Here is a 26,548-nt window from a genome sequence, read left to right as displayed (position 1 = left end):
GCAGTGGTTTGTCCTAGGGAGGGAAGAAATGGGCAATTGTGTGTCTAGATCTCACTGCTTGCCTGGGAGTTTTGTGGCACTCTGTAGCCTTGGCCATTGAGAATCAATAACTTCATGTGCTTAGGTGGGCAGTCACTCAATTCCATATATGTGGACCAATGTATTGTTCCCAAAGCTAATCTGGCAAAGCCTACTTCTTGTTTATATATCCAGCTTGTACTTAAAAAGCCTAAGCTTGCAGGAGAGGGAATGCATTTCCTATCAAAGGGTGTATTAAAAAACCCAAGTTGGGGCCCAGAGTAAAGTCTACTCTGGCTGGTGGGGAAGAGTTTTTGAGGAGTCACATGAGGATTATAGGCCATGATTGCAAAAATGAACTTCATGCCCTGTTCTAATTTGGGGGATGTTTGAAGGGGTGTTACGTGAATGTACATCTCAGCCTCACACAGCCCGAGCATCTCAATCCCCTCTCTGTGTCTCAGACTACAGAAAGAAAGCTTGCAAACACTTGGGAACACTTGCATTTGTTTACTTCCTACATGATACTTTACAGAAGAAATTCTAAGTCTTATACTCTGTAGATTAAAATGTGCCATCTCTGGAAAGTCTACAAATGTCCCCTTTATAGACTGAGGGTTGTTTATGGAGTCTCATTAGGTTGGAATACTGTTTGCTCTAATAACCCAGCTAGCACCAAGGAGCTACAGTCCTTAATCATGTAGTGACGTGGGTCCTAAAACACTGGAATCACATCTCTGTGGATTACCCATGTAAATAAATGGGGGAGGGAGGAGGTTGTAAGGTTTTTTTTTTTTTGTGTTTGTGTGTGTGGGGGAGAGGCAATAGCATTCATTAACCATATTATATGACAGGGTCTCTGTTAAATGCATTTTTTTTTTTTTTTTGAGACAGTCTCACTTTGTTGCCCAGGCTAGAGTGAGTGCTATGGCATTAGCCTAGCTCACAGCAACCTCAAACTCGTGGGCTCAAGCGATCCTCCTGCCTCAGCCTCCCGAGTAGCTGGGACTACAGGCATGCGCCACCATGCCCGGCTAATTTTTTGTATATATTTTTAGTCGGCCAATTAATTTCTTTCCATTTATAGTAGAGATGGGGTCTCGCTCTTGCTCAGGCTGGTTTCGAACTCCTGACCTCGAGCAATCCGCCCGCCTCAGCCTCCCAGAGAGCTAGGATTACAGGCGTGAGCCACCGCGCCCGGCCTGTTAAATGCATTACATGCATTTTCTCATTTAATACTTAAAGCAGTCTCTCATGAGGCAAGAATTACTACCCCCATTTCATGGAAGAGAAGGCTTAGATTATTGGCAAAGCTCACAAATCTGAAAAGAAATCAGACCTGTGTGCCCAATCAATGTGTTCTGTGGTCCTTTCTGGGCAGCTAGAGAATACAGAATATCAATCCTGTCACACAGAATCTTCTAGCATTCTGCCAAGGTTGTGCAGGACTATTTCCTCTCTCTGCTCCAGGAAGGAAGAAGATTCATAAACCCATGCAAAGCCAGATTGCTGCTGGCCCACTACCTGATTATAAGCCAAACATGTTTCCCATGGCTGTTCTAAGAACAGGGGTGTGTTTTAATAAAGAGTCTTGTACCCAGGTGGCTCATAAAGATTTGTTGCAAAAATAAAATCATTTGCCAGAGCTGATGACACCATTCCCCTGTGCATGAGTGTACTCTGGGCAAGATCAAAATCACAGGGAGGCCCCCTACTCAGGTGCACCACCTCTTCCAAACAAATATTTCTTTTCCTAAGGAGTTGTGCTATTGGGTATTTACTCCCATGTTGTAAACGAACAAAACTACCCTGTATTCCTTTGGCCAGGCAGTGATAAGCATTTTTTTAGAGGAGATACTATCCTCTCTTAGTGGGGAATAGGGAACTGTCCATTCCTTTGCCGTGTATCACAACAAGTGAGTCCACTGTGCCCCACAGAATGCCCTCATGACTCAAGTATTCCAGGCCAGACCGTGCCATCCCTTTAAAGAGCACTCTGAATACAGTCATTTGTAGTTTGTAGCCCTGTTTCGGAGCACACGACTGGTCCTTCAGTGAAATCAAGTCACTGTCATACTGAGATAAGACTGTCTCCTATTATAGTAATTTCTAACAAAATCCTACTTTCATCTCAAGTCACAAAATGTGGGCACAACTCTTCATAATGGCATGGTATTTCTGCCTTGTAATTCCCATTGGTGAACATCAGGAACCAGATTATTTTTCTTCAAGCCTTGCCTTTTTATTCTTGAAGTATTAAGTTTTCAAAACAATAATTCGTATTCAATCTGATTCAACAGACCGTATCTCTGCCTTCCCACACCCGTCCACATAAGTACGATAAAATAACAGATAAGAGGAAGAAAAAGGAGGGGAAGAAAGAAAGAGGGAAATGTTTATTGAGACTCAAATGGAACATTGTTCTCTTTTATGAGTTAACAGCACACAGTGTTAAGAGGCTGGTTACAAACCGACTCCAAAATAAGGACGACCCGCAGTTCACGAACAGCTCAGCCAACTCCAGTGCCACTAACTGGAGCAACCTGATATGGGGGTAAAATCATTCAGCCCAAGAGAAATTACTGATTCAACTTCATGAATATTTAGATTTATTTCCTATAAATAATACCAATATTTGCATTTTAAAATTCACATTGAATCACTGGTCACTATTTCTGATGTTACATGGCAATTCAGTATCATTCTGTTGTAGATTTCAGGTGCAGATGGTCAATATTGAGCATTTATTTCCTTTTCTGCTATCTTTGGCACAATTTCTGGTTTCTTAAATATAACGGCACAGGTTTAAGTTGGCCACACAATACTGCAGAAACATGACTATTTTGGATCTCAGGGTAAGTACAAGTTTATGTTAAGCATTATTTACAAGATGAAAACTGAAGCACAGACTTTAATAAGCTATCTTCATAAATTAGCAGGAGAATGACAAGCAGAGGGTTTTAATGAGTAGGGCCAAGATTACTATTAATAGTTAGAACATTCCTTTCTGGAGGAGCAGACAAGTATGGTGGAATAGAATAATCTCCCCTGAACCACTGATACCAGTGTCTCATGTTGTGGTATTTACTCTGCAAGAATCCAGAGTAGGGACAGCCTTTTTTTCCCTGCAATGTAACTTGTTCAACCCATGGGATCTATATTAAAATACAACTTAGTTGGTAGTTTGCCACTGTTGTTTGGGCCCTGATGGGTACAAAAGCGCAACGGTGGCAAAGTACTGCCCTCTTTAAATGGATATGAATGAACTTGGAAGAATGAAGCCTTCCAGTTGGAAAAAAGAACATTCCATTCTTTTGCGAGTGACACCTTTGTATATAATCTTATATAGATTCCCTCCAGGTAGCTCGAATCTGGAAGTTGTAAATGAATAGCTATGCTACGTTGGAGTATCACCATAATACATCTCTGATTTAGGGCTGATGATACACAGATGTGAAAGGGTCACACAACATGATTTCTCATTGTAGCGCTCCTGAGAAAGGAGTTCTGATAAGCCCTGAAACAGACCTGGGTTGGAATTGTGGTTATTATTCAAGTACACGAGAGCTCTTTATTTCACATTGACAGTTCAATTCTGATCTCTGTCTGGCAAATTATATGAAAATAATAAATATATATATATATACACACACACATATATATAGCTCTATACTGAACACTGGGTTAACAGTTACCAGCGTCCCAATACAGTACATTGAAAAAAGAACCCTCTCCCTTCCCCCCAACCCTATGCCCATCTTAAAACTGTTATTGCAGAACTGTGCTGGTCTGTTTTCTTTCAAAGCAGTTTCTTTGAAATTGGCTGAAGATGAGTTCAAAATGAACAATTTGGCACATTAACTGGGGAGGAATATTTTCAGATGCATTATAATCTATAAAAAAATGAGAGGACAAAGAAAACCCATGCCAATAGAAAGCCTGAGTAAAAATTTGTAACCAACGACAGGATATTATTTTTTTAAATCCAGAACAATGGTCTGTGCATGAGAAAGCAATTTCTCTCCCATATCCAGTAGTAATTCCAAAAGTTATTACTGTATATACTTCCAAACTTTGTCTCATAGAATTTCTAAAACCCAGATAAAACAACCTTCCTTTTAATCAATTTCTTTTCATCGTATCCCACCCTCAAATCCCAAAAACTGGAGAGCAAAGGCTGTGAATCCAAATATAGAAAATAATCTGGAGATCTATCAAATCAAATGTACAATTGGACATTAGTGTTTTTCTTTTCCTTAATTAATGTTTGAATTCTCTATGAGATGACTCTCATGGGGATGTCCTTCATCATTCCCGGTCATCTGAAGCCACGGGTTCTAGAACTGTGAGGTCTGGGTGAACGAGATGGTGTCAGACTTGTCTACAGCAAAACCTCCATTGACGTAGGACTTCTTGGTGTCTGAGTCTTCGCTATCGAGGACTGTCGATTCCAAGGCAAATGGGTTCACGATGTTGACTTCAGATGAAACATCCATCTGCTCCAGCTCCTTCTTAGAGAGCTTTTCCACGATGCCTGTCCCAAAAGCATCACCAAGGACGTTGACCATGGTCCTGAACCGGTCCCTGAGGAAGAGACAGGAGGGTCAGACAGGAGTCCTAGATTTCATTTTCCTTTGCCTTTGAACGACCAAAGGATGTGCTGTGTTCAGTGCAGATTTAAGTAAATGCAGAAAATGCTGTCCTCGTGACCGATGGACCGCACGCTCCTCACCAGCTGGGGGCAGAAGGTCGTTTGGAAAGGCACAGAATGAGCACACAGGCTCCCCCAGGTCTGTGCTCCCAATGAGTAGCAACAATTCCCCTAAATCTCCCTAAATCCCCTCCTTTCCTTCCAAAGAAATGTAAATAGAGACTTCCCAGATATTTTGGGAGACTAAAGGAGGTTCAGAATTCAGTACGTCTTTCAACCCTAACCTCTGTCTTGGGGGTTTTCCAGTTCATTACAAATGACATTGTGGGTTCTCTTTTGGCTAAGGTGAGAGAACTCGAGATGTTTTGTGGGTGGTGTATGTGCCAAGTGTGTGTGTGTTCATGGCCCTGATGTACCTGTTTCTTTACCAAACTAGACAGCGCTATTTATGAACAAGCCAGTGGCAATGCCACAGAGCACAGGGTCAGAAAACACAGGTCAGCCCAGGAGTGCATTTCCCTGAGATACCCTCAGCCCCAGTCTTAAATCCCGAACTGCCTGGAGAAGAGGCGGGTGGCAGGAAGAAGTGTAGGGAAGGCACACTGCAGACGGGAGTATCTATTTTGATACCGGCTTTGTGATAGGAACTGTGTGCATGGGTCATCTTGTGAAAACCACACCTGCAGGGCAGAAGAGGCCAGCAGTACTTACATGTGCCCTCTGGATGCCCTTCTGTTATTCACGACAAGGCCAAGCATTGAACTGGCCCTCATGTCTTTCTATCCCATGAACTGGCCCTCATGTCTTTCTATCCCATGACCTCAGACTGGACCTTTGACTCATCTGGGTATCTTGGCAGCAAAGGGCACTGGTTCCAGGAAGAACCAGGGAAAGGAGAGAAGTGCAAATCCACCATCACTACTAGAAACAGAAACCAAACCTTGCCTTGATGGTAGGGTATCTTTGCAAGAAGGGTGCCCCTTGGAGGGTTCTAACTGCTGAAGTAGCCCGACATGGTACAGCTTCCAAGCCAGGTGCAGGGGCTTTTTGCCTTCTGGAATGTGCTTAAGGTCAAAAAGCAAGTAAGACAATGGATAGGGGATTTGAACCCAGGTCAGTCTTACCCCAAAGCCACTGCCCCTGATGGCTCTGAAGATGCTTGGGAAGATGGACTGGTTTTGAACCAGGTAGTTCTGAGCCTACAATGTTGAAACAGGGCTGGGATAGGCCAGGATGGCCTTGCCCAGCTTCATCACCTTATTATTCTCTGTTTATTTATCTCACCTCACATCCAGCTCCTAACCTTGAGCATTACCCAATATAATGAGGTGATACGGCTCACTGGCTTTTAAAAATCACTGTCCCAAGTTATGAGGAGTTAATTTTTAAGCACGTTATCAGATGGCCTGATCAGAGGGAAATTAAAGCAGCAACAGGTGGCTCATTAGGCAATCTGAGGGGACAATGATGACAGGCTGCAGAGTCTGCATGGCTGCCTGCCTGCCCATCCGGCTGAGGCAGTGCATTTATTCCAACTCACAGGAGCCAGTCGACAGCGATGATCAGGGTGACATCCTCAGCGGGCAGGCCCACAGCACTTAGCACGATCACCATGGTCACCAGGCCGGCCTGGGGCACACCAGCAGCTCCAATGCTGGCAGCTGTGGCTGTGACACTGTAGCCAAAACATACCAAAAAGAAAGGAGTTAGACACCCATCTCTCCCTTTAAAGCCTCTGGCCTGAAATCATTAGTCCCGTTGGCTGTTTCTGCTGTGTCCCCAAATTGAGCAGTCAGAATCTGTTATCTGAGGAGCACCAGCTCTGCCTCATTATAGGATGAGAGCTGTTGGGGGGCTGGGAAGATTATGATGGTGTCTCCTTGCAGGGGGAGATATGGCACATGGCTCTAATGCAAGGAAGAACTACATGAATGACACCAAAAAATGAGCAAGAGATATTCATGAGAAAAGGAAATGTTTACCCACTGGGGAGTATATAGAATGCCTTTATCTATGCCTCCGTGCATGCTTCCATCCTGAATAAGTGCCATGTACCTCTCCACCTGCCTTTCTCCTCCCTTCTTCCATCTACTCAGCCACCCAATCATTCTCTGAGCACCTAATATGTGCCAGGAACTTAGGTTGCCTTGAAGGATGGGTAGAGGGATGGTGGTAGGGGTGGATAGCAAGGGCATTTCAGGTGAAGGCAAAGGAATGAGGCAAAGGTTAAGCAGGTTTTATGTATTCTCTTGATATCACAAGACTCTTCACCTCTCTGGAAGCTGTCCTTTAGGGCACTGAATTGAGAAATAGCTATGACTCCTGTCCAAGGTACAAACATTTACTCCTGACTACTACTTTTTGCCAGAGGATGCACTTTGCACAAAAGGAAGAGAGATCTGGAATCCAGGACAGGCAGCCAGATGAACGTTATTACCATGTATTTAAAAAGATCACTCAAATTAGTAACATTCCTACACACCAATAACAATCAAGCTGAGAGTCAAATCAAAGACTCAATAACTCTCACAATAGCAACAAGAACAACCAAAAAATACCTAAGGATATATTTAACCAAGGAGTTGAAGGACCTCTATAGGAAAAGAACTATGAAATGCTGAGGAAGGAAATTGCAGAGGATATAAACAAATGGAAAAACATATCATGCTCATGGATCAGCAGAATCAACAGTGTTAAAATGTCTATACTACTCAAAGTGATTTACAGATTCAATACAATCCCCCTTAAAGCCCCAATGTCATGTTTTGCAGATCTAGAAAAAATAGTTCTATGCTTTGTATGGAACAAGAAAAGATGCCAAATAGCCAAAGCAACCTTAAGCAAAAAGAACAAATTGGGAGATAATACTTTACCAGACTACAAGGCTATAGTAACCAAAATAGCACAAGAACAGAAACTTAGACCAATGGATCAGAACAGAGAACCCAGATATAAAACCATCATTATATTGCCATCTGATCTTTGACAATGGAGGCAATAACATACACTGGGGAAAAGAATCCCTATTCAATAAACGGTGCTGGGAAAACTGGATAGCCACATGGAGAAGACTGAAACAGGATCTGCACCTCTCATCACTTACAAAAATTAATTCATGATGGAAAACAGACTTAAATCTAAGGCATGAAACTATAAGAATTCTAGAACAAGGAGTTCTAAAACTATTGTAGAAATTGGCCTAGACAAAGAATTTATGAAGAGGATCCCAAAGGCAATCAAAGCAATGAAAAAATAAATAAATAAACAGGACCCAATTAAATTAAAAAGCTTCTGCACAGCCAAGGAAACAATCGAGCAAATAGATAACTTCCAAATGGTAGAAAATATTTGCATGCTATATATCCAATAAATGGCTAATAACCAGATTCTACAAAGAACTCAAGCAAATCAGCAAGAAAACATCAAACAACCCATTAAAAAATGAGCAAAATACATGAACAGAAGCTTTTTAAAAGAAGATAGACTAATGGCCAATAAACATGAAAAAGTGCTCAACATCTCTAATCGTGAGGTTAATGCAAATCAAAACCACAATGAGATATCACCTAACTCCAGTGAGAATGGCTCTTATCAAAAAGTTCAAAAACAACAGATGAAAATGTGCATGTGGAGAGATAGGACCACTCATACACTGCTGGTGGGACTGCAAACTAGTACAACCTCTATGGAAAGTAGTATGGAGATACCTCAAAGAACTAAAAGTAGAACTACCATTTGATCCAGCAATCCTACTACTGGGTATTTACCCAAAGGAAAAAAAGACATTATGTAAAAAAGACATCTGCACTAGAATGTTTATAGCAGCACAATTCATAATTGCAAAGATGTGGAAACAACCCAAGTGCCCACCAATACATGAGTGGATCAATAAAATGTAGTATATGTATACCATGGAGGATTACTCAGCCATAAAAAATGATGAGCTAATACCTTTTGTAACAACCTGGATAGAACCGGAGACTATCCTTTCAAGTGAAGTATCACAAGAATGGAAGAACAAAAACCACATGTACTCACTGCTAAATTGAAACTTACTGATCAATACTCATGCGCACATATGGTGGTAAAAATCAATGGAAATCAAGCAGGTGGCAGGGGGCAGGAGGGGATGGGTAAATTCACACCTAATGGGTACAATGCATGCTATATGGGTGTTGGACACACTTATAACTTTGACTCAAACTGTACAAAAGTAATTCATGTATCTAAAATGTTTGTAACCCCATAATATTCTGAAATTTAAAAAAAATCACTCTTGGGCAGGTAAGATGTGACACTAGAGATTTTTCTCTTTGTAATGTGCAGGTTTTCATTGGCAATATCTCCCTCGTTTTAATGGGATCATTCTGGAGGAAATGAGGGCACAGAATGCCCTGAAAAGTCCCTCAATTGGATGAGCTGGAGGGGACACCTAAGATACTTTCTGGAGATATGTCCTCACCCTTGAGCAAGGCCTAAACTGATGTCCAGATGCCACTAGGTTGGAAGGTGAAAATGTTGAAACTGCCAACTTAAACTAGAGGAATCCCTGACTTCATCCACAAATCCATATTCTTCTGGGTTCAAAAACTCTGAGTTCTTAGGAAGCTGATTAATCTACCAACTGATGTGCTACAGAGGGCATTTGAAGGTACAGTCCAACGTGGACAGAGTTCTTTGACAAGTGTTTTCATTCAGTGGCTGTGGCCACTAATTTACAGTAACTTAAGAATTTCTGGGGCTGTACCAATTTCTCTAAAGGTTTCAGGCTCCTACATAATCCTTTAGATCTGTTCTGCCCTAAGTACTCTTTGGAAAAGCCAAGTTTATTTTAATGCTGGTTGAAAAAAAAAATTTAAACTGAATGCATCAATGGGTTTTCTTTGTCAGAAGTGATTTGTGCCCATGCCCATTGATCCCTCTTGGAAGCCCTGACATGTCACAGTTAACCAAGTCCCTATGGCCTGAGGCTGGGCTTGAAACTCAAAATCATGTAGTCAAAGAAAACTCTGCCCTTGAGCCTTGACCTTGCTTGCTAGGCCTTGGCAGTTTGGCTTTGGTCTGACACTCAGAACTATAAATCTTCAGATTGGGGAAAACAATATAAAAACGTATTCCTGCTTGAACATATCCTACTTTGATGTAGAGGGTTTTCACAGAAGATAACATAATAATCACCAGGACAAAGTGCTTTCCTCACACTGAGGTCTAGTGTTAGGACAGGCCATTGAACTCAGCTCTCTAAATGGGCTGAAGGTTGGGTTATGAACTAGAGTGAACATAGTTTTTTAGAGTCAGACCCATCTGAGTTGTACTAGGGCTTTGCCACTTTACTGGCAGCATTTCCCTAAGTAAGTCACTTCTCTGAATCTCAATTTCTTGCCTGTAAGATGGGAACAGTATGTGTACTTTGCAGGCTGCTGTGAAGATTAAATGAGATACTATATTTAAGCCATCTGTTATAGCACCTGTATAGTATATGCTTAAAAATATGCCATTCTAATGCTCCAGGACATTGGTCTGGTAGAAGATTTTTTGTGTAAGATCTCAAAAGCACAGGCAATCAAAACAAAAACAGATGATCAGCACCTAAGTGGACACATAGGAACTACATTAATTAGGTATTGGGCAGGTGGGAGGGGGAAGGTGGGGGCAGGTATATACATACATAATGAGTGAGATGTGCACCATCTGGGGGATGGTCACGCTTGAAGCTCAGACTTGTGGGGGTAGGGGGGCAAGAGCATTATTTGAAACCTTAAAATTTGTACCCCCATAATCTGCTGAAATAAAAAAATATATATATACACAAAAAAAACCCCACAAAGAAACAAAAATAGACAATTGGTATCACACCAAGCTAAAAATCTTCTGCACAGCAAAGGAAACAATCAACAAAGTGAAGGGCCAACCCACAGAATGGAAGAAAATATCTGCAAACTATCCATCTGACAAAGGATTAATAACTCTTAACAATGAAATAGCAAAAATAACTCAAACAACTCAATAGCAAAAAAATCATCCAATTAAAAATGGGCAAAAGATCTGAACAGACATTTTTCAAAAGAAGATATAAATGGCCAACGGGTATATGAAAAAATATTCAATGTCACTAAGCATCAGAGAAATGCAAATCAAAACTATAGTGAAATAACATCTCACCCAAGTTAACATGGCTTGTATCAAAAAGAAAGGCAATAACAGATACTGGTGAGGATGTGGAGAAAGGAGAACCCTCACACACTGTTGGCGGGAATGTAAATTAGTACAGCTGCTATGGAGAACAGTATGGAGGATCCTCAAAAACCTAAAAATAGGATTACCATTTGACCCACTAATCCTATTGCTGGGTATAGATCCAAAACAAAGGAAATCAATTATCAGAGAGATACCTGCACTTGCATGTGTATTACAGCACTATTCACAATAGCCACGATATGGAATCAAGCTAAGTGCCAGTCAACAGATGAATGGGTAAAGAGAATGTTGTACATACACAATGGAATACTATTCAACCATAAAAAGAATGGAATCCTGTCATTTGCAACACCATGGATAGAACTGGAGACCACTCTATTAAAGTGAAATAAACCAGGCACAGAAATACAAATATCACATGTTCTCACTCATATATGGGAGCTAAAAAAGTGTATCTCATGAAAATAGAGAGTAGATTGGTGGCTACCAGAGGCTGGGAAGGAGAGGTGGGAAGATGAAGGAAATAAAAAAAGGAATACAAATGTATTTTTACTACTGAACTGTACATTTAAAGATGGTAAAGATGTCAAATTATATATGTATATATCACCTCAATAAAAAATCCAAAAAACCCCATGCCTTTATGCTGCTACTTCTGCAACAACAGCAGTTGCTGCTACTTCTTCTACTGCTACTATTGTGCTGCTGTTAGTATTTACAAATTCTGCTAATCCTGTAGCAACAACCAAAACAACAACCACTATTACAATAACAACTACTACTATTACTACTTTTCTTCTCTAAGTTCTCTCTAGGCCCCAAATCCTATAGTTATCTTTTTTTATAGGAAATTTATATTGAAAACTTATCTACTTTTCAATCAGTTGTAACTTTCAATAAGTGAATATTATGATAAAAATCACAAAAGGGTATGTTTTAGGTAGATGGTACCCTATGTTTCTTTGATATGTCCACAGAAAGAAATATTCTATGGCTCTAAAAATCTCTTTAAGCATTAGTCACATGATCTATAACTATATACTATACAGTATATACTATAACCTGTAAAATTAAAACAACTTTTGTTATTTCCCAGGTAGAGCCAGAGAGGATTTTAAATTTTAAGTAGATGATTACTTTGGGCCTCACAGTTGTTATTGGTTCTGGGCGAGTAGTTATCAGCAAGTCTAATTTTAGAATAAGCCAGAGAGTAGGGAAAGAGGTTTTAATGTGAATTGACTATTTGGCCTCTGGACCAAAGTAGAGAAAGGAAAGGAATGGAAAGGAGAGGAATGGAGAAGAGAGGAGAGGAGAGGAGAGGAGAGGAGAGGAGAGGAGAGGAGAGGAGAGGAGAGGAGAGGAGAGGAGAGGAGAGGAGAGGAGAGGAGGAAGGAAGAAGGAGGAAGGAGGAAGGAAGGGAGGGAGGGAGGAAGGAAGAAAGAAGGGAAGGAGGGGGAGGGAGGAAGGAAGAAAGAAGGGAAGGAGGGGGAGGGAGGGGAAAGGAGGGGGGAGGGAGGGAGTGGGGAGGGAGGGAGGAAGGAAGGAAGGAAGGAAGGAAGGAAGGAAGGAAGGAAGGAAGGAAGGAAGGAAGGAAGGAAGGAAGGAAGAAAGAAAGAAAGAAAGAAAGAAAGAAAGAAAGAAAGAAAGAAAGAAAGAAAGAAAGAAAAGGTTAGAAAGATCTAGAAAACTTATGACTAAGGAAGAGGAAAGAAATTCATCAGAAAGTGGCAAATACATGAAAGAACTGGCACTTTATGCAACCACTCCTTGGACGTCAATGCAGTGCAGACTGGGTTCCACAGCCCAGGGTGAAGGGAGGTAGGGAAAAACCCTTGGAAATGTAAAAGTAACAACCACATACATGGTTGTGGGGCAGAAACTTTTTCAGGCATGATTCAAGCTTTTAATTTTAACCTACTCTCTGCTGTTGTAACAATAGGACTTTACTCAAGCTCTTTGGCTCAGGATTCTTTAGCCACTAGCATTTTTTTTTAATAGATCATGCAGTATCTGGATAGTTTCCCAGCTATTGTGCCAATTGGTATATTTTGTACTTGTCTTCCATTTCAAGCAAACAGCAATAAATACTTTATGATTTAGGGTTGGGGAGGATTTTTAAAATGTATCATTTTAGAACACATTAATTAACAAACTTACTTTATGCCTAGAATTTATGTCTAGTCTGGGGACACAGCAGTGAATTAACTCTAAAAAGGTTCAAATTCAACTTTGAGTTGGCCTAGGGACCCAGTTTAGTCTTACACTTCTACTGTACACTAAAGTCTCCAGGTTAACTCTAATCCCAGTTTATCACTCCAATACAGTGGTGTCCAGCAGAACTTTCTGTAGTGATGGAAATGTTCTAAATCTCTGCCATCCAATTCAGTTAGCCATTAGCTGCATGTGGCTAGTGGCTGCCATACTGAACAGCTGGTTCAACTCTGGCAAAATTCACCAATGATATTTCTACCATCTACTTGAGCCGACAATTTCTGTCCTCACTTGACCAGAATTCTCTGCAGTATCGGACTCTGTGGACCATTTCATTGTGGAAAATCTCTCTACACTAGGATTTTCCAAGGCTCAATCCTTAGTCTCCTTCTCTTCTCTACAAACTCTCCCTGCATCCTCCATCCATTTTCAGCATTCACTGATGCTCACCATGTAGGCACTGTTTTAAGCATTTTATACGCATCATCTTACTTAATCACCACTACTTGAATAATTGTAGGTATTCTTAGCATCCCCATTTTACAGGTGAGAAAACAGAAGCTTAGAGCATTCAAGTCACTTTCCCAAGGTCACAGCTGATCATGGTGTAGCCAAGATTGAAACAGACAACTGACTTGTGGCCCACACATTTGAAGACCACCATTAAGCTGATGTCCCTGATTTCTGTACCTGCAGTCCAGACCTATGTTTCTCGCTGCATATCTCCACTTGGAGGTCTTACAGCCAAATTCAATGTGTCAAAAAGTATTAACTCTTTATCTTTCCACCTATACTTGCTTCTCTTGTGCCAGTCCCTGTTTTGGTAAGACCTGTCCACCAATCCAGAATCATCCACCGATGCTGAGAGTCATCCTGGACCAGGGGTCCTCAAACTTTTTAAACAGGGTCCAGTTCACTGTCCCTCAGACCGCTGGAGGGCCGGACTATAGTTTAAAAAAAAAAACTATGAACAAATTCCTATGCACACTGCACATATCTTATTTTGAAGTAAAAACAACAAACGGGCAAAAACACCCGCATGTGGCCCGCGGGCCGTAGTTTGAGGACGCCTGTCCTAGACTTTCCCTGTCCCTCAGCCTGACTCCAATAGATGCCTCTTCCATTCTTAGCTCCTCTCCATCCCCAGTGTCAGGGCCTTGCTGTGGGCCTTTTAATACCTTATTTGGGCTTCTGCAAGTCTCCTAACCAGCCTTCTAGTTTGTGGTTTCTGTCCCCATCCAATCCATCTGCCATGTTACCAGTTACTTTGCTAAAATGCAGATCTGTCTACAATATGCCCAAGTGTCTGAGACCCTGCATGAGCTCCCCATACAAAGTCTTTCATGATATGATCCCTGCCTCCTCATTCCTGTATGTTCTCCACATTGTACCCTTCATGCAGGCCATGACAAATAATCTGTACTCTGTAACTAGGCCACGGCTACATCACAAGCCATTTCTGCTATCCAAAATGCTCTTAAGCTTCCTTCTTCTCCTGCTAAATGCCTATTCCTCTTCTAAGATTCAGATAAACTTTACCATCCTCTGGAAAGCTTTCCCTCACCTTCCCAGGAAGAGCTAGCCCTTCTTCCTCTGTACCCTCTGTGACCACCACACAAGGTTCTGTTACAGCCCTCATCACAGTCCTGAGTGTTCATTTGGATATCTGTATCCCTGTCTATCAGGGACCTCTTGAAAGCAGGGACTGGCCTTCATTCAGCCTTGAGTCTTTGCGCCTACTCTGGGTCCAGCACCTGGGCACACTGAACTGAGCACAGAGTGATGCCTTTGGCTACCTGGACCCTGAAGCAGAAGTCTTGCATATATCATGAGTCCACTACTTATAATACAGTTGTATTTAATCCTAGGAAGGGACTTTGTAGGCCAAGAAAAAAGATCCATCACTGGGCGATTCTTGGTGACCCTTTACGGACCATTGTTACTCGAGGCAATCCCAGTAACAGTGATGAAAAGTGAGTGTGACACCACACCCCACCTGATGGTGATGATCTGCCCAATGTCCAACTCCAGGTCATTCAGCTGTGCGATGAACACAGCTGCCACAGCCTCGTAGAGCGCAGTCCCATCCATGTTGATCGTGGCACCGACCGGTAACACAAATCTGGTGATCCTCTTGTCCACACGGTTGTTTTCTTCAGCACAGCGGAAGGTGACAGGCAGCGTTGCTGAACTGTGTGATAAAAAGAGAGGGGAACTTACGGTCTAGGACCATGGCCCTGGGTTCCTACCTGAAGAGACACCTCTTCCAAAAAGTGAGTGAAGGGCCGAAAGTGTGCTGGCCCTTTTGGAGGGCCCAGGAATTAGAAGGTGCTGTGCCCGCTGCTGCTCCCAGCTGCACTACGACCCCTTTCTGGGTGCAGGCCATGCCGAGATGGCAGGGAACAGTCATTCAGTAGGGTGCAGAGAATATGGAGGTAATTTCTCAAGTTAAAAGTAGCTACAAAAACCACAAGCTGGAGTCTGTTTCATCAAGCGAGGTGAGAGTTGATAAAGTTTGGCTAGAGGCTTCTTCTAGAAACCCTTTTTCTATTTACCTGGAAGAGATCATGAGAGCCGTCAGGAGAGCCTGGGCCATTCCCATGGCAAATTGGAAGGGGTTCTTCCTTACGACTATGAAATATATCAGCGGGAGAATCACAATGGAGTGGATTGCAAGCCTGTAACAGAAACAGAAACAGTTTCAAAGATAATGCCACCGGCCTCATACTTAACCCTTTTATCAAACGGCTTTTATATTCATGATCTTGTTCAACTTTCATAATGACCCAGTGAGATCACAGGAAGTGGGGCGGGAATATTTGTCCCCATTCCATGTACGGGGACGCAGAGGCTCACTCAGCAGATGAAGCATCTTGTCAGAGTTAATGGCAAAGCCAGTAGCTGAATCCAAATTTCCGAGCTCACAGACCAGGGTTACATCACGCTGCCACGCCTCGTGCATGCCATTCCTGCTCCATGTGCAAAAATGCTCCTCACTTCCTTCTGCTGCTGCTGAATTCTTACTCCTCCTCTAAGACGCAGCTAGACCTCCCCCCTCCTCCAGGAAGCCTTCCCTCACTGTCCCAGGCAGAGCTGATCCTTCCCTCCTTGGCACCCTCTGTGTCCCTATACTTGATACTTCATTACAGCCCCCCCACAGCCCCCCTCCCTCCATTCCCTGCACCCCGCCGTCTTGCTGGACAGCGCCCACTGTCCGAGAGGGAAGTCAGAGTTGCAGTAATGAAAAAGTGCCTGCATAATTTAGGACCGACCCTCTTTTCTTTTATTCCTATCTCCAAAACCATGTTCCTGTTTCACATGGAAGTGCACACGTTACACAAAATGGTGGGGAGGCTTAAGAACTGAGACCCATTTGACAGTATATATGTAAGTGACAATTTCTAGTTCACAGATTAGTCATGTGAGTTTGAAACAATAAGAAATGGGCACTGAAAATACAGATCCTAGAGGTTTGCAGAGAGAGTCTTGCCCATAGAGAGCTTATAGCTAAGAACTATGAGGAACTTTTTTTTTTTTTTAATTGAGACAGAGTCTCGTTCTGTTGCCCCGGCTAGAGTGCAATGGCGACATCACAGATCACTGCAACCTCAAACTCCTGGACTCAAGCGATCCTCCCGCCTCAGCCTCCTGAGTAGCTGGGACTACAGGTGTGTATCACACACCTGGCTAATTTTTCTATTTTTAGTAGAGACAGGTGTCCCTTTTGATCAGGCTGGTCTCAAACTCCTGAGCTCAAGCGATCCTCCCACCTTGGCCTCCCATAGTGCTAGGATTACAGGTGTGAGCCACCACGCCCGGCCCAGAACTCACTTTTAGGTTTCTAGAAACCTAGATAGGATGAGAGAATACAAAGCAGCAGAACTGCATTATGTAATGGCTCAGTATCCCTCAGACACGTCACTGCCTAGACACAGTCCCTGGTGCTGCCTATTTCAGCAGCCCCAGAGCATAGTGGCCTCTACTGAGGTAGAGGTCTCGCCTCCCTGGATTTGTCCCTGACCCTCACACTGTAGGAACCCAGGCTGCTTCTGTGTTTGCTAGCAGGGCTGTGCTTCTACCAAACACAGATTAAGAAGCAAATGCTGTGTGATGCAAACTGCCCCCCACCCCAGTGCAATCGAGGTCTAATAGGTGAGTTGATTAAGTTGGGAGTTTGAGGGTATTGGCCTGTGGGAGTCATATCGATGATATTTACTCATCCCTTGGTCCATATTTCTTAGTCTATGTGGCATGCTCTGCTGCTGGCTAGGTGTCTAGGGGCACATTCGTAACCTATTCCATCACATCTCTTTGAAGGAATCAATACCTGGGCTGTAATAAATACGCAAATAACCAATCCCCTGCTGCCTTCCAGTATTATGGCTTCTAAAAAGCCCCACAATTCCTCCTGGCCTCAAGATTTTCCCAGCATGCTCTCTGACAGCTGATGATGCAGGGCAGGTGGCGGTTAGCAGCCCCAGCACCAGTGTGGGAACCGGCCGGCCATCCTGCTTCTATTCCCTTGAGCTTGACTTCATTTAGGCCCTTCCTGATTTCTTTCAGGCTCAGGGTACATCGGGGCTATTCTTACTTGCTTGGCTAGTTTGCATTCTTGAAGAAGCAAAGTCCAGGAGAGAGCCAAGAGAGGCTACGAGTGGGTTTCTCTTTTGTTTTAAAAAACGATTTTAACACAACCAATAAAGGCAGTGACAAAGCCCGGTCCAGGCTGTTCTGCCAAGAGCTGGCAATTAGCGCAGTGTGATCCACCTACAGTACAGCTGTTAAAGGGCAGCCCTCCTCCCCTGCTCTCTTATCTCTGAACCCTATCTTCCCCTGCACATGGGAGAGAAGCTGACTTTAACCAACTGAAACCCAGCCTCTCAGCAGCCATCCCATTGCATCAGAGAAGCTTCTGTTTCTTCTCTTGAGTCCGACATACCCACTCAGGACTGTGGCCATGTAAAGGCCCAGCTTGCGGAATATTTCCCAGTCTTCAACTTCTATGATCTTCCCGGCAATCAGGAACAAAATACCGAGAGGCATGTAACTAGAAAGTAAGCACAGCAAAGACATGTGTTTTCGCAGGCTGGGGTTGTTGGGGGAAGAAACAAGGTAGGGCATGCACCCACAGCTTGGCGTGTGCACTCAGCTGGCGGGGCACAGGGAACATAATGCAGCTAAGGGCTTTTTCAAGTCCTGGGCGGACTCTGTTGGCTCTAGATTTTAGTACCTGCATGCACCTTCAATGTTGCCCACCTAAACTACCATAAGTGTGGTTTGCAAACTTGGTAAGAACATGTGGTCAGACTGGTGCATCCCCACTCCATGCTCCCAGTGCACATGTATCCTGCTGACTGTCATATCATCTGCTTATCCCATTTGAACTTGACCCTCACTGCCAAATATGGACACTAGCCCGTGGTCATCTTGTTTCCCAGGTACCAGCAATAGAAGCAACAGCGTTAGCAGTGGAAGAGGTCATAATAGCTCTATTTGTGGAGCTCTCATTACATTTTGTGTTGGGGAAAATATCTTACATGCATCATTTCATTTAATGTACTTCTCCTAACCCTCAGGGTGGATTTTATTATCCTTTTTCACAGACCATGAAGCTGAGGTTTCTGCAGGATTAAATGACTTGCCTGGCTGTTTTTACTGAGCCCTTTACGTCACCGTCAAAGTCTACACTTAGGATTAAATAATGTTGCTCTAATTTGATATGAGATAAGTAAAGCAGATGCTTCCTAGGATAGGAAGACTTCTTAGCATCTCCAGGGACAGGGCAGATACTCAGGTGGTGTCACTGGTACACTCACAGATGGCAGCTTTCACTCAGACGTGTCAGTGCCCATGCCACAACAGCTGTAAATATGTTGAATCTCACTTCTGCACGAAGCCTAATAAGGAAAGCACTTTGTGTTCCATTGTGCAAGGAACTTCTTCAAATCATCCCTTTAAGAATTCCTTCTTACATGAATGCTGGTTGAGAACAAGATGATCTCCTAGGGATTTGGGGGAAAAGACAATGGCTGATAACTAGACTTTTGTTAATGAACTAACTCCTGAGTAGTATGTGGAACTATTTCATACTCCAGTGACTTGATATTAAATGTACACCTTCTCTAGGATGAGGTCAGTGGAAAAACATAAGCCTCTTCTTTCTAATTTGAAGGAGACAGAATTGTCAGGGGAAGCAAAGTGACATTAAACAGTGTCTGCTCACCACATAATGATCTGAACGATTTTCATGGTAGCATCACTCAAAGCATTGAAGAAATCCACCAGAATCTGTCCCTTTTCTCCCATTTTTCCAATGACAAGTCCAAAGACAAGGCAAAAGACAATTAAGCCCAGGACATTTATGCCATCTGAATACATGCCTACAATTTTGTAGTCCTTTGTTTTGTTCTGTGGATCAAAACCAAGAAAATACATGGATGCATGATTATAATCTTGTTAGAATGCACAGGCCCTGAAATGAGAAGATATGAGAGCCATACATAATAAACTAGTGATCTACCAGAGTCAACAATACTTTAGGAAAGATAATAATAATAATAATACTTATGCATGTAACAGATTTTACCCCACCCTGAAATTTAAAGTTTTATTTTCCTCTCTCTCAACAAGTCCATATTTGAATATTTCTTATGAAGATTTCTTAATCAGGAATGTTTCACATTTTTATTATAAATTTTAGAATTAGGGCACTTTTCAGGGTTATTTTAACTACTAGCTACATTTGGAGTCTGCTTTAAAAAAAGAAAGGAATTAATAAATGCAGGAAGTAAAAAATGTTTGCCAGCATGAACTTTTTCAGGACATTTTATCATCTGTTTTATCCTGAGAATAAAGCACAGGAACATTCTTTACTGACTCTGGTCTTGGATGACCCATAGGGTTTTAGAGATATAAAAATTAACCAGATACGTACTACTGTGAGCCATTTCTTCACTTTATCCTGGGTAAAAATAGCATGAGATTTACCAAGTGATAACGTAAGTTGAGTGGTGCAAACCAAGTTTATAAAGAATTATGTCAAGGAGCCACTAGGCTACCAGTCGTTTCTTACTTTTGATCAAACAGATATTTAGGGAGCAGCTAGAGTGTTCTAACTGCACTAGCAACAGCATAAGGTCTTAAAATTCAGCTGGAGAGACAAGACTAACTGTGAGAAACATGAGCCAATAATAGCAAGACGGTATGTAATTAACCACACAGCCAAGCTATGAGTTACAAGCGTCATATGGAGACTGGGACACAAATGAGGGTTTCGAGGTTAGGGAAAGCAAGGCCTAAGGAGTTGGCAGGCAGGAGACAAAGCACATTCCAGAAAAATGGTAAGCCAAGGAAAAAGTCATCGTGTGCTGGGACTTTGTACCCTGCTTGAATAATTCATACTCATCCTTTTTTTTTTTTTTTTTTTTTATTTTGAGACAGAGTCTCTCTCTGTTGCCTAGGCTAGAGTGCCTTGGCATCAGCCTAGCTCACAGCAACCTCAAACTCCTGGTCTTAGGTGATCCTCCTGCCTCAGCCTCCCAAGTTGCTGGGACTCCAGGCATGCGCCACCATGCCTGGCTAATTTTTTCTATATATTTTAAGTTGTTCAGATAATTTCTTTCTATATTTTTAGTCGCTCTCGCGACTTGCTCAGGCTGGTCTTGAACTCCTGAGCTCAAACGATCTGCCCACCTTGGCCTCCCAGAGTGCTAGGATTACAGGTGTGAGCCACCGAGCCCAGCCTGTACTGATCCTCTATGGCCCCCAAACTAATCTAACCCCCACTGAATGCCCCCAAAGCACTCTATTCTTCCTGATGGCAATACTCATCCTTCTTTGCATGAGGACAGATGCCACATCTGTCTTTTCACTTTTATAATCCCAGTGCCCAGCAGGCCTGGCATGTGGAGGATGCTCAGAAAATATTCGAGAACCACATGGAAAGGCAGGAATAAGGAGTAACTGAGGAGGCAGATCTGGACAGACCCCACCAGGGAGTAAGCGGGAAAACCAGAGAGAAGCCAGGTTCTGCAGGGCCTGTGAACCTAGCTGGAGAGGTTAAGGCTTTCTGCAGTAGGAAGCAGGGGGCCAACCATGGTCTATTTCATTTGAATTCTTAAGGCTACTGATATTCTTTCTCCTTAAATCTTTCCTTCCCGTGTGAGGCAGAGAACATCTGGGGATTAATTAACTACAGGTGTACAAATGTACCTCTTCAAACCCTAATCCCCAATTATGAGATCCTCACAGCTCTCAAAGTCCACTGATTTTATTGCTACATAGGTGGCAAAACCCATGCTGAACTGAGATGAATCTACAGAGAATCTATTTCTCTCACTTGGCAGAATATTCTTGAGTTTGTTGCAGAAATACTGATACGCTTGATTCCGGAGTGTAGTTGCCAGTCCCACTTACGGATATTGCATAATATGCTGTATGTACACCGCACAGCCCTTCTGAAGTCTGAGAAACTCTGAGTCACATCTGGGCAGAGAGATTCAGGCAAGGAATGGTGGGTCTGCATTCCATGTTCATGCAGGCTTGCAACTCTACAGCGGTTCCCAGACGTGCCCAACTCTACCGTAAGCAGTGGCAGAAATATAGAGGCCACAGGGCCCATCCTTCTCTCTCTGTGGTATAGCTGATTCTCTTTATTCCCAATAGTTACGTTCTGTAAAGTCCTCGTGAACACTGAATTAGCGAATACTGAATCACTGCTCCTGGGGGAAATACAGGGCTGGGTTCCTGGGAGCCCTGATCACATCAATTTAATTAAACGATCAATACCTAACATCGTTTTGTGTGTTTCTGTTTAAAGGCACCTTATTTAATATATATTGCTGATTCATTAACATGGAATTCACAGCCAACAGCATTGTAAGTCATGCCTGAGTGAAGCTATCTAACAACAACTTTTCTCCGTAAGGCACAACACAGTCTTTTTGTGCTTAGGAACACTACAGAGCACTTCAGCACTACCCTTTGGTCCATTTTATACAGTGAAATCACCAAGAAAAAAAACACAAAAATGCAAAAAAAAAAAAAGGCATGCTAAAACACATTGCAAAATGGACATTCATTTATAATATAAGAACCAAAACAAGGAGGCAGAGCAGAGCCTTGTTTGGCTGCATGTGGGAACACGTACTTCACAGGACTCAAATATTTTGCCATTCTCTGTGTGCTGTAGATGATCACAAAAGCCCCGCAAGTATTGATTTTGAGATCAAAAATAAAGTTTAGCAAGTAGATGGATTCACAAATGTGGATTCTGCGAGTAACGAGGAATACAGTCATATTTTCATCTCCTGCTCACTCCTGACTCAGAGGCTGCCCTCTGGGGAAGGCGCGGGCCACAAGGACAGTACCTTGGAAATAGCAGTTGTCATGATGGCTGTGAAGCCCTCCTCTGTCGTGTTTACCTCTGGATCACTGGAAGGATTCACTTCTTCACGCTTGGTTTTGTACTGCATGTTGGAGAAAAAGACAAGTCAACAATAAAAAAAAAAGGGGGGGGGTGTTAAAGCTTGTGTGGGTAAACCCCGGGAATACGTCATTTTGGCCGAATAGGTGTCACTGTAGGGTTCTACCTCCGAGGCCTCTGCTGGTTGTCAGTGGTGCCTCCCAGGAGGTTCTGGAACTAAAATCAAGACTGAGAAACCCAACCTCTGACTCCCATGCCACCATTCAATAATGTCAAAACGTTCTCCCACTTTCACAATAAGGAACAAATTAATGGAGCAATAATGTGAAAGGAAGTATAGGTTTTATCTGTACATGCTTTCATAGACTCTTTACATAGCTTTCATGTAAAGATTCCTGTCCATGTTTGTTTCTGTTAATTAATGAAATTATTTTTAATCCTGGGAGGAAACGCTTCATCACTTTGGTAAAGTCACCACGATTTTAATAAACATCAAGAAAGGTTTAAACTATATGGTTGTTCCAAAAACAACAGTCTCTTTAGGGTTATTCAATGAGTGAGATTTCAGTTGAATTCTCTTCCTTCAGCTCTGTTTGGCTTTGTGGAGCTTCGACATGGAGGTTTAAGAAAGAGCTAGTATACTATGACACCAGGCATAAATAAATGTCCCTCCTACAGGGCTCTGCCAACACCAAGAACCTTACAAATGACCACTGTGGCTCATCTGCAAAGGTACCCCTGAAACAGAGGTGGCTCTGTGCCTTGTGGGGGCCAGTGGGGAGCAGCATAATTGCAGTTTTGTTGGTACACACAGGAGTCTCTGTTCATGCAATTTATGTAAATGAGTACAGCAATTTGTGATAGACTCAGCTGTCTTAAAGCACATAGATAAATAAGAGAAAAAGGCTCAAAGTCAATTAAAGAGATTGTTAAATTTTCCTAGAGGAAAAAAAAAAATCATGGCTTTGTTACACTGCTCGGTAGAGTGCCAGCAACGGGACATAATGATTAAGTAAAAGACCGAATCCAGAGTGTGAACCACACCGTGTGGGTTAGATCCCGGGCTCCAGCGTGAGAGAAAAAAGGGAAAGAGGAGGTGGAGAGCTGCTTTTCTTTTCTGCAGACAGATTAAGTTTCTGCACAAATATAACATGGTTCTCCAAAAATGGGTACGGGAGGCCACATTTTATAACATTTATTGTTTGACAGATTCCTGACTTGCACCATTTGAGCCCTTTGCTCGGGGGTGGGGAGGGTTGGGGGGAGTGGGAAAGCATAAAGGGAAAGGGAGCAGGGTAAGTTATGACATGCACTTCGCTGTGGGCTGCAAAGGCCGGGCACAGAACAGAGGAGTCCCCTGAAACTCCGCCATCCACAGATACACTTCCTGCTGCTGTTTTTTTTTTTTTTTTTTTTTTTAAGTTTCCCAAGAATGGAAACTGCTGCTGTTTTTGATGGGTCACAGTAGAAAAAAAAAAAATTCTTAATTGGTAATGGGAAGAGAGTAGCAAGTTAAGGGCAAAAGTCATTAATATTACCTGCTGAAAACAGGCTTGGACGAGGTTCTCAGGAAACATATTCCTGTTGGAGACAGGAAAAGCAGTATTATGTGAGTACAAAAAAGTGTTTTTTTAAAAAATCATACTCAATACGTTGGTGGAAATGAGCATAATATAGAATGAGTACTCTGGTTCCTCTTCTGGCCTTTCCTTTGCATAATACTTCCTTGTATTAAGGCTTCTTTTCTCCCGCTGAGCTCCAAGTGTAGAAAGCTCTCCTAATGAATCGTCACTTAAATGATTCACTGAACCACTGACACGCTTTCTATCCTTGGTGAAACACTGTGCTGGCAGGTGGACACTCACAGTCAACAGACTATTTCTTCTTTAAAATTCTGCACATTTTCTGTTTTCATCCGTGAGAATGAATGCATACCAAGAGTCCAGTGTATTTGTTCCCAAATTCTTTATGCCAATTGCAAATATCATCATAATCACTGAATTTAATATTATGCAAGCCAGTGAAATATGAGTATGAAAAGGAAGGAATGGTTTCTATAAAAACTAAGCTGAATGCCTGGAAACTCAATAAAGGCAAATGACTAAAAATTTTTATGGTTAAATTAGGTATGGGAAGACAATTGAAATAAAAAGATTTTATTTGTCTTTTTGGCATTCGGCTTTCTTTGCAATTACTAAGGGTTTCATTGCACTCATCTATGGAAACTTAATCTGGAAATTGCAAATAATGCATTTAAAAGGGCTGCATATACAACAGGAACCATATGAAATTATAAACTGACAAAGTCCAAGACAAGACCTTGGCCCTACACTAAAAAGTCAGTGAATGAGTACCTTTAAGTTTTGAGTGGAAACAAAATATGTAATATATATTGTATCATTTTTTTATGAATTTCTGTTTTAATTGTTATTTTTATCAACCAACCTATTTCTGGCTCTGATTGCTTCAGATAGAGAGTTTCTCATGTACAATTAAAAAACGTATTTCTCAAAGTGCACTTTGGAGCTGACCACTTGACCCAACCAAGCATCCCTACACAACAAGTATGCTTTCCGCACCTCTGTCCATCCTAAATCCTGACAGAGGAGCTTGTTCCTTCCATTCTCTCTTGGAACTATGACCTGGAAAAGCAGGATTGGCTATATAGTTCACAAGGTCCAGAACATAATGAAAATGCACAATTCAAAAATTATTAAAACTTTCAAGACAGCAACAGCAGAGCATTAAACCATGCATGGGGCCTGGTACAACTATACAGGTCACGTGCCCACGCAGCCACCTGCTGCCAAGACACTCACCTGATGAGGTCTAACATGGCATCCACTGTGCTGACTTCAGGGGTGTTGCCAGTCCTGTCGATTTCAGTCACCTTCTGGGTGACACCAGGCTTGATACTTATCACCATCACAATACCTGCGGCCAAGAACAGCACCCACAGAGCATTAGGAATTTCCAGGGCAGCTGGCACCCCTGGCACCCCAAGGCATCCTTCTTAGGCCCAGCAGGTATGGTGGTACCAGGGGATGCCATGGTGGGGAAGAGCCTGAGGGTCCAGCCAAAATGCTGACCTTCCCCTGGGACTTCAGCAGCCCCTTAATTACTTTTCCATTTAAATGAGAAAGCAGAAAGAACTCTTCCCTTGTGTTGTGTCTTTTTTTTTTTTAAGTGAAGGGGCTGTATCCCAGAATTGCTTCTGGAAACACCTGCTGATGAGAATATTCTTTTCTTTTTTTTTAACTATGAGATCAGCCTAGGCAGGTGTTAGGATGAGGGTGATTCATTTTCCATCCCAGGGAACTCATTCAATATCTTTTGTAACTTTTATCCACAGACGTGGTTACCCTCCTGAGGGTCACACATAACTAGCCTTGCCTTCCTTCCATACCACAGGCCTTTGAATATCTGGAAAGTTGCCATGTGGGAATATGTTGTTTAGCGGTGGAGTGAGGACAAATAGATGGGAGTTCCAGGGAGGGAGGGTTCATCTCGCCATAAGGAAGACCTGTCTACATGGTGGAGCATCTGAAAGAGCCATTATGGCCTTTGGGAGTAATGAGTTCCTATCACTCAAGTGTCCAAGCAGAGGTGGGAGGCTGTTTGACTGGAGGAGAGTGAGGAAGAGGAGGGTCCTCATGCTCTTCATTGCTTTCAACCCAAGAGGAAGTCATGCTAATCCGAAGGGTAGGACTTTGGGATGTTGAATGGGCTAGTTTTGCTAGAGGCAGAGTCGCTGGGCAATAAGAGGGCCATGAGTGGGCATGGTCCACTCTTCCCTCTTGGGGCTGCAGAAGGGATATACCCCCAGCTAGTGATAAAGCACTATCTTGCTTTCTCGCTGCTATTTTTTCTTTGTGTCTGTCTCCCTCAAGAACCTCATGAGGAGATGGGGCTTTGGTTTAGGGTAGGGTCCCACCATTTCTTATCAGTTCATTAAAGCAGGACTGCAAGAGTCAAGCTGACTGCAACATCTGAGTACATTCTTTCCTTTCTCTCCACTCTGGGCATCCTTCTTAAAATGTCATTCT

The 26,548-nt window shown here is 42.6% G+C and overlaps 1 protein-coding gene across 2 annotated transcripts in view; it reads right to left on the bottom strand.

Annotated features, from left to right (window-relative positions):
- Nucleotides 1-2,399: 2,399 nt before the first annotated feature.
- Nucleotides 2,400-26,548, bottom strand: part of SLC1A1 (solute carrier family 1 member 1) — an 81,571-nt gene continuing 57,422 nt past the window's right edge. For both annotated transcript variants that reach the window (XM_012737674.2, XM_012737675.3), the window contains exons 4-12: nt 25,322-25,436; nt 24,041-24,083; nt 22,447-22,545; nt 19,302-19,486; nt 18,018-18,125; nt 15,634-15,756; nt 15,075-15,269; nt 6,210-6,344; nt 2,400-4,602 (exon numbers count right to left, since the gene is read on the bottom strand). In XM_012737674.2, the coding sequence (XP_012593128.1) occupies nt 4,356-4,602; nt 6,210-6,344; nt 15,075-15,269; nt 15,634-15,756; nt 18,018-18,125; nt 19,302-19,486; nt 22,447-22,545; nt 24,041-24,083; nt 25,322-25,436 (1,250 nt within the window). In that variant the 3' untranslated portion in view covers nt 2,400-4,355. The remainder of the gene's footprint in view (nt 4,603-6,209; nt 6,345-15,074; nt 15,270-15,633; nt 15,757-18,017; nt 18,126-19,301; nt 19,487-22,446; nt 22,546-24,040; nt 24,084-25,321; nt 25,437-26,548) is intronic.

The sequence above is a fragment of the Microcebus murinus genome, chromosome 12 (assembly GCF_040939455.1).
Source record: "Microcebus murinus isolate Inina chromosome 12, M.murinus_Inina_mat1.0, whole genome shotgun sequence".
Classification (NCBI taxonomy): Eukaryota; Metazoa; Chordata; class Mammalia; order Primates; family Cheirogaleidae; genus Microcebus; species Microcebus murinus.
This window is presented reverse-complemented; position numbering and strand designations above follow the sequence as displayed.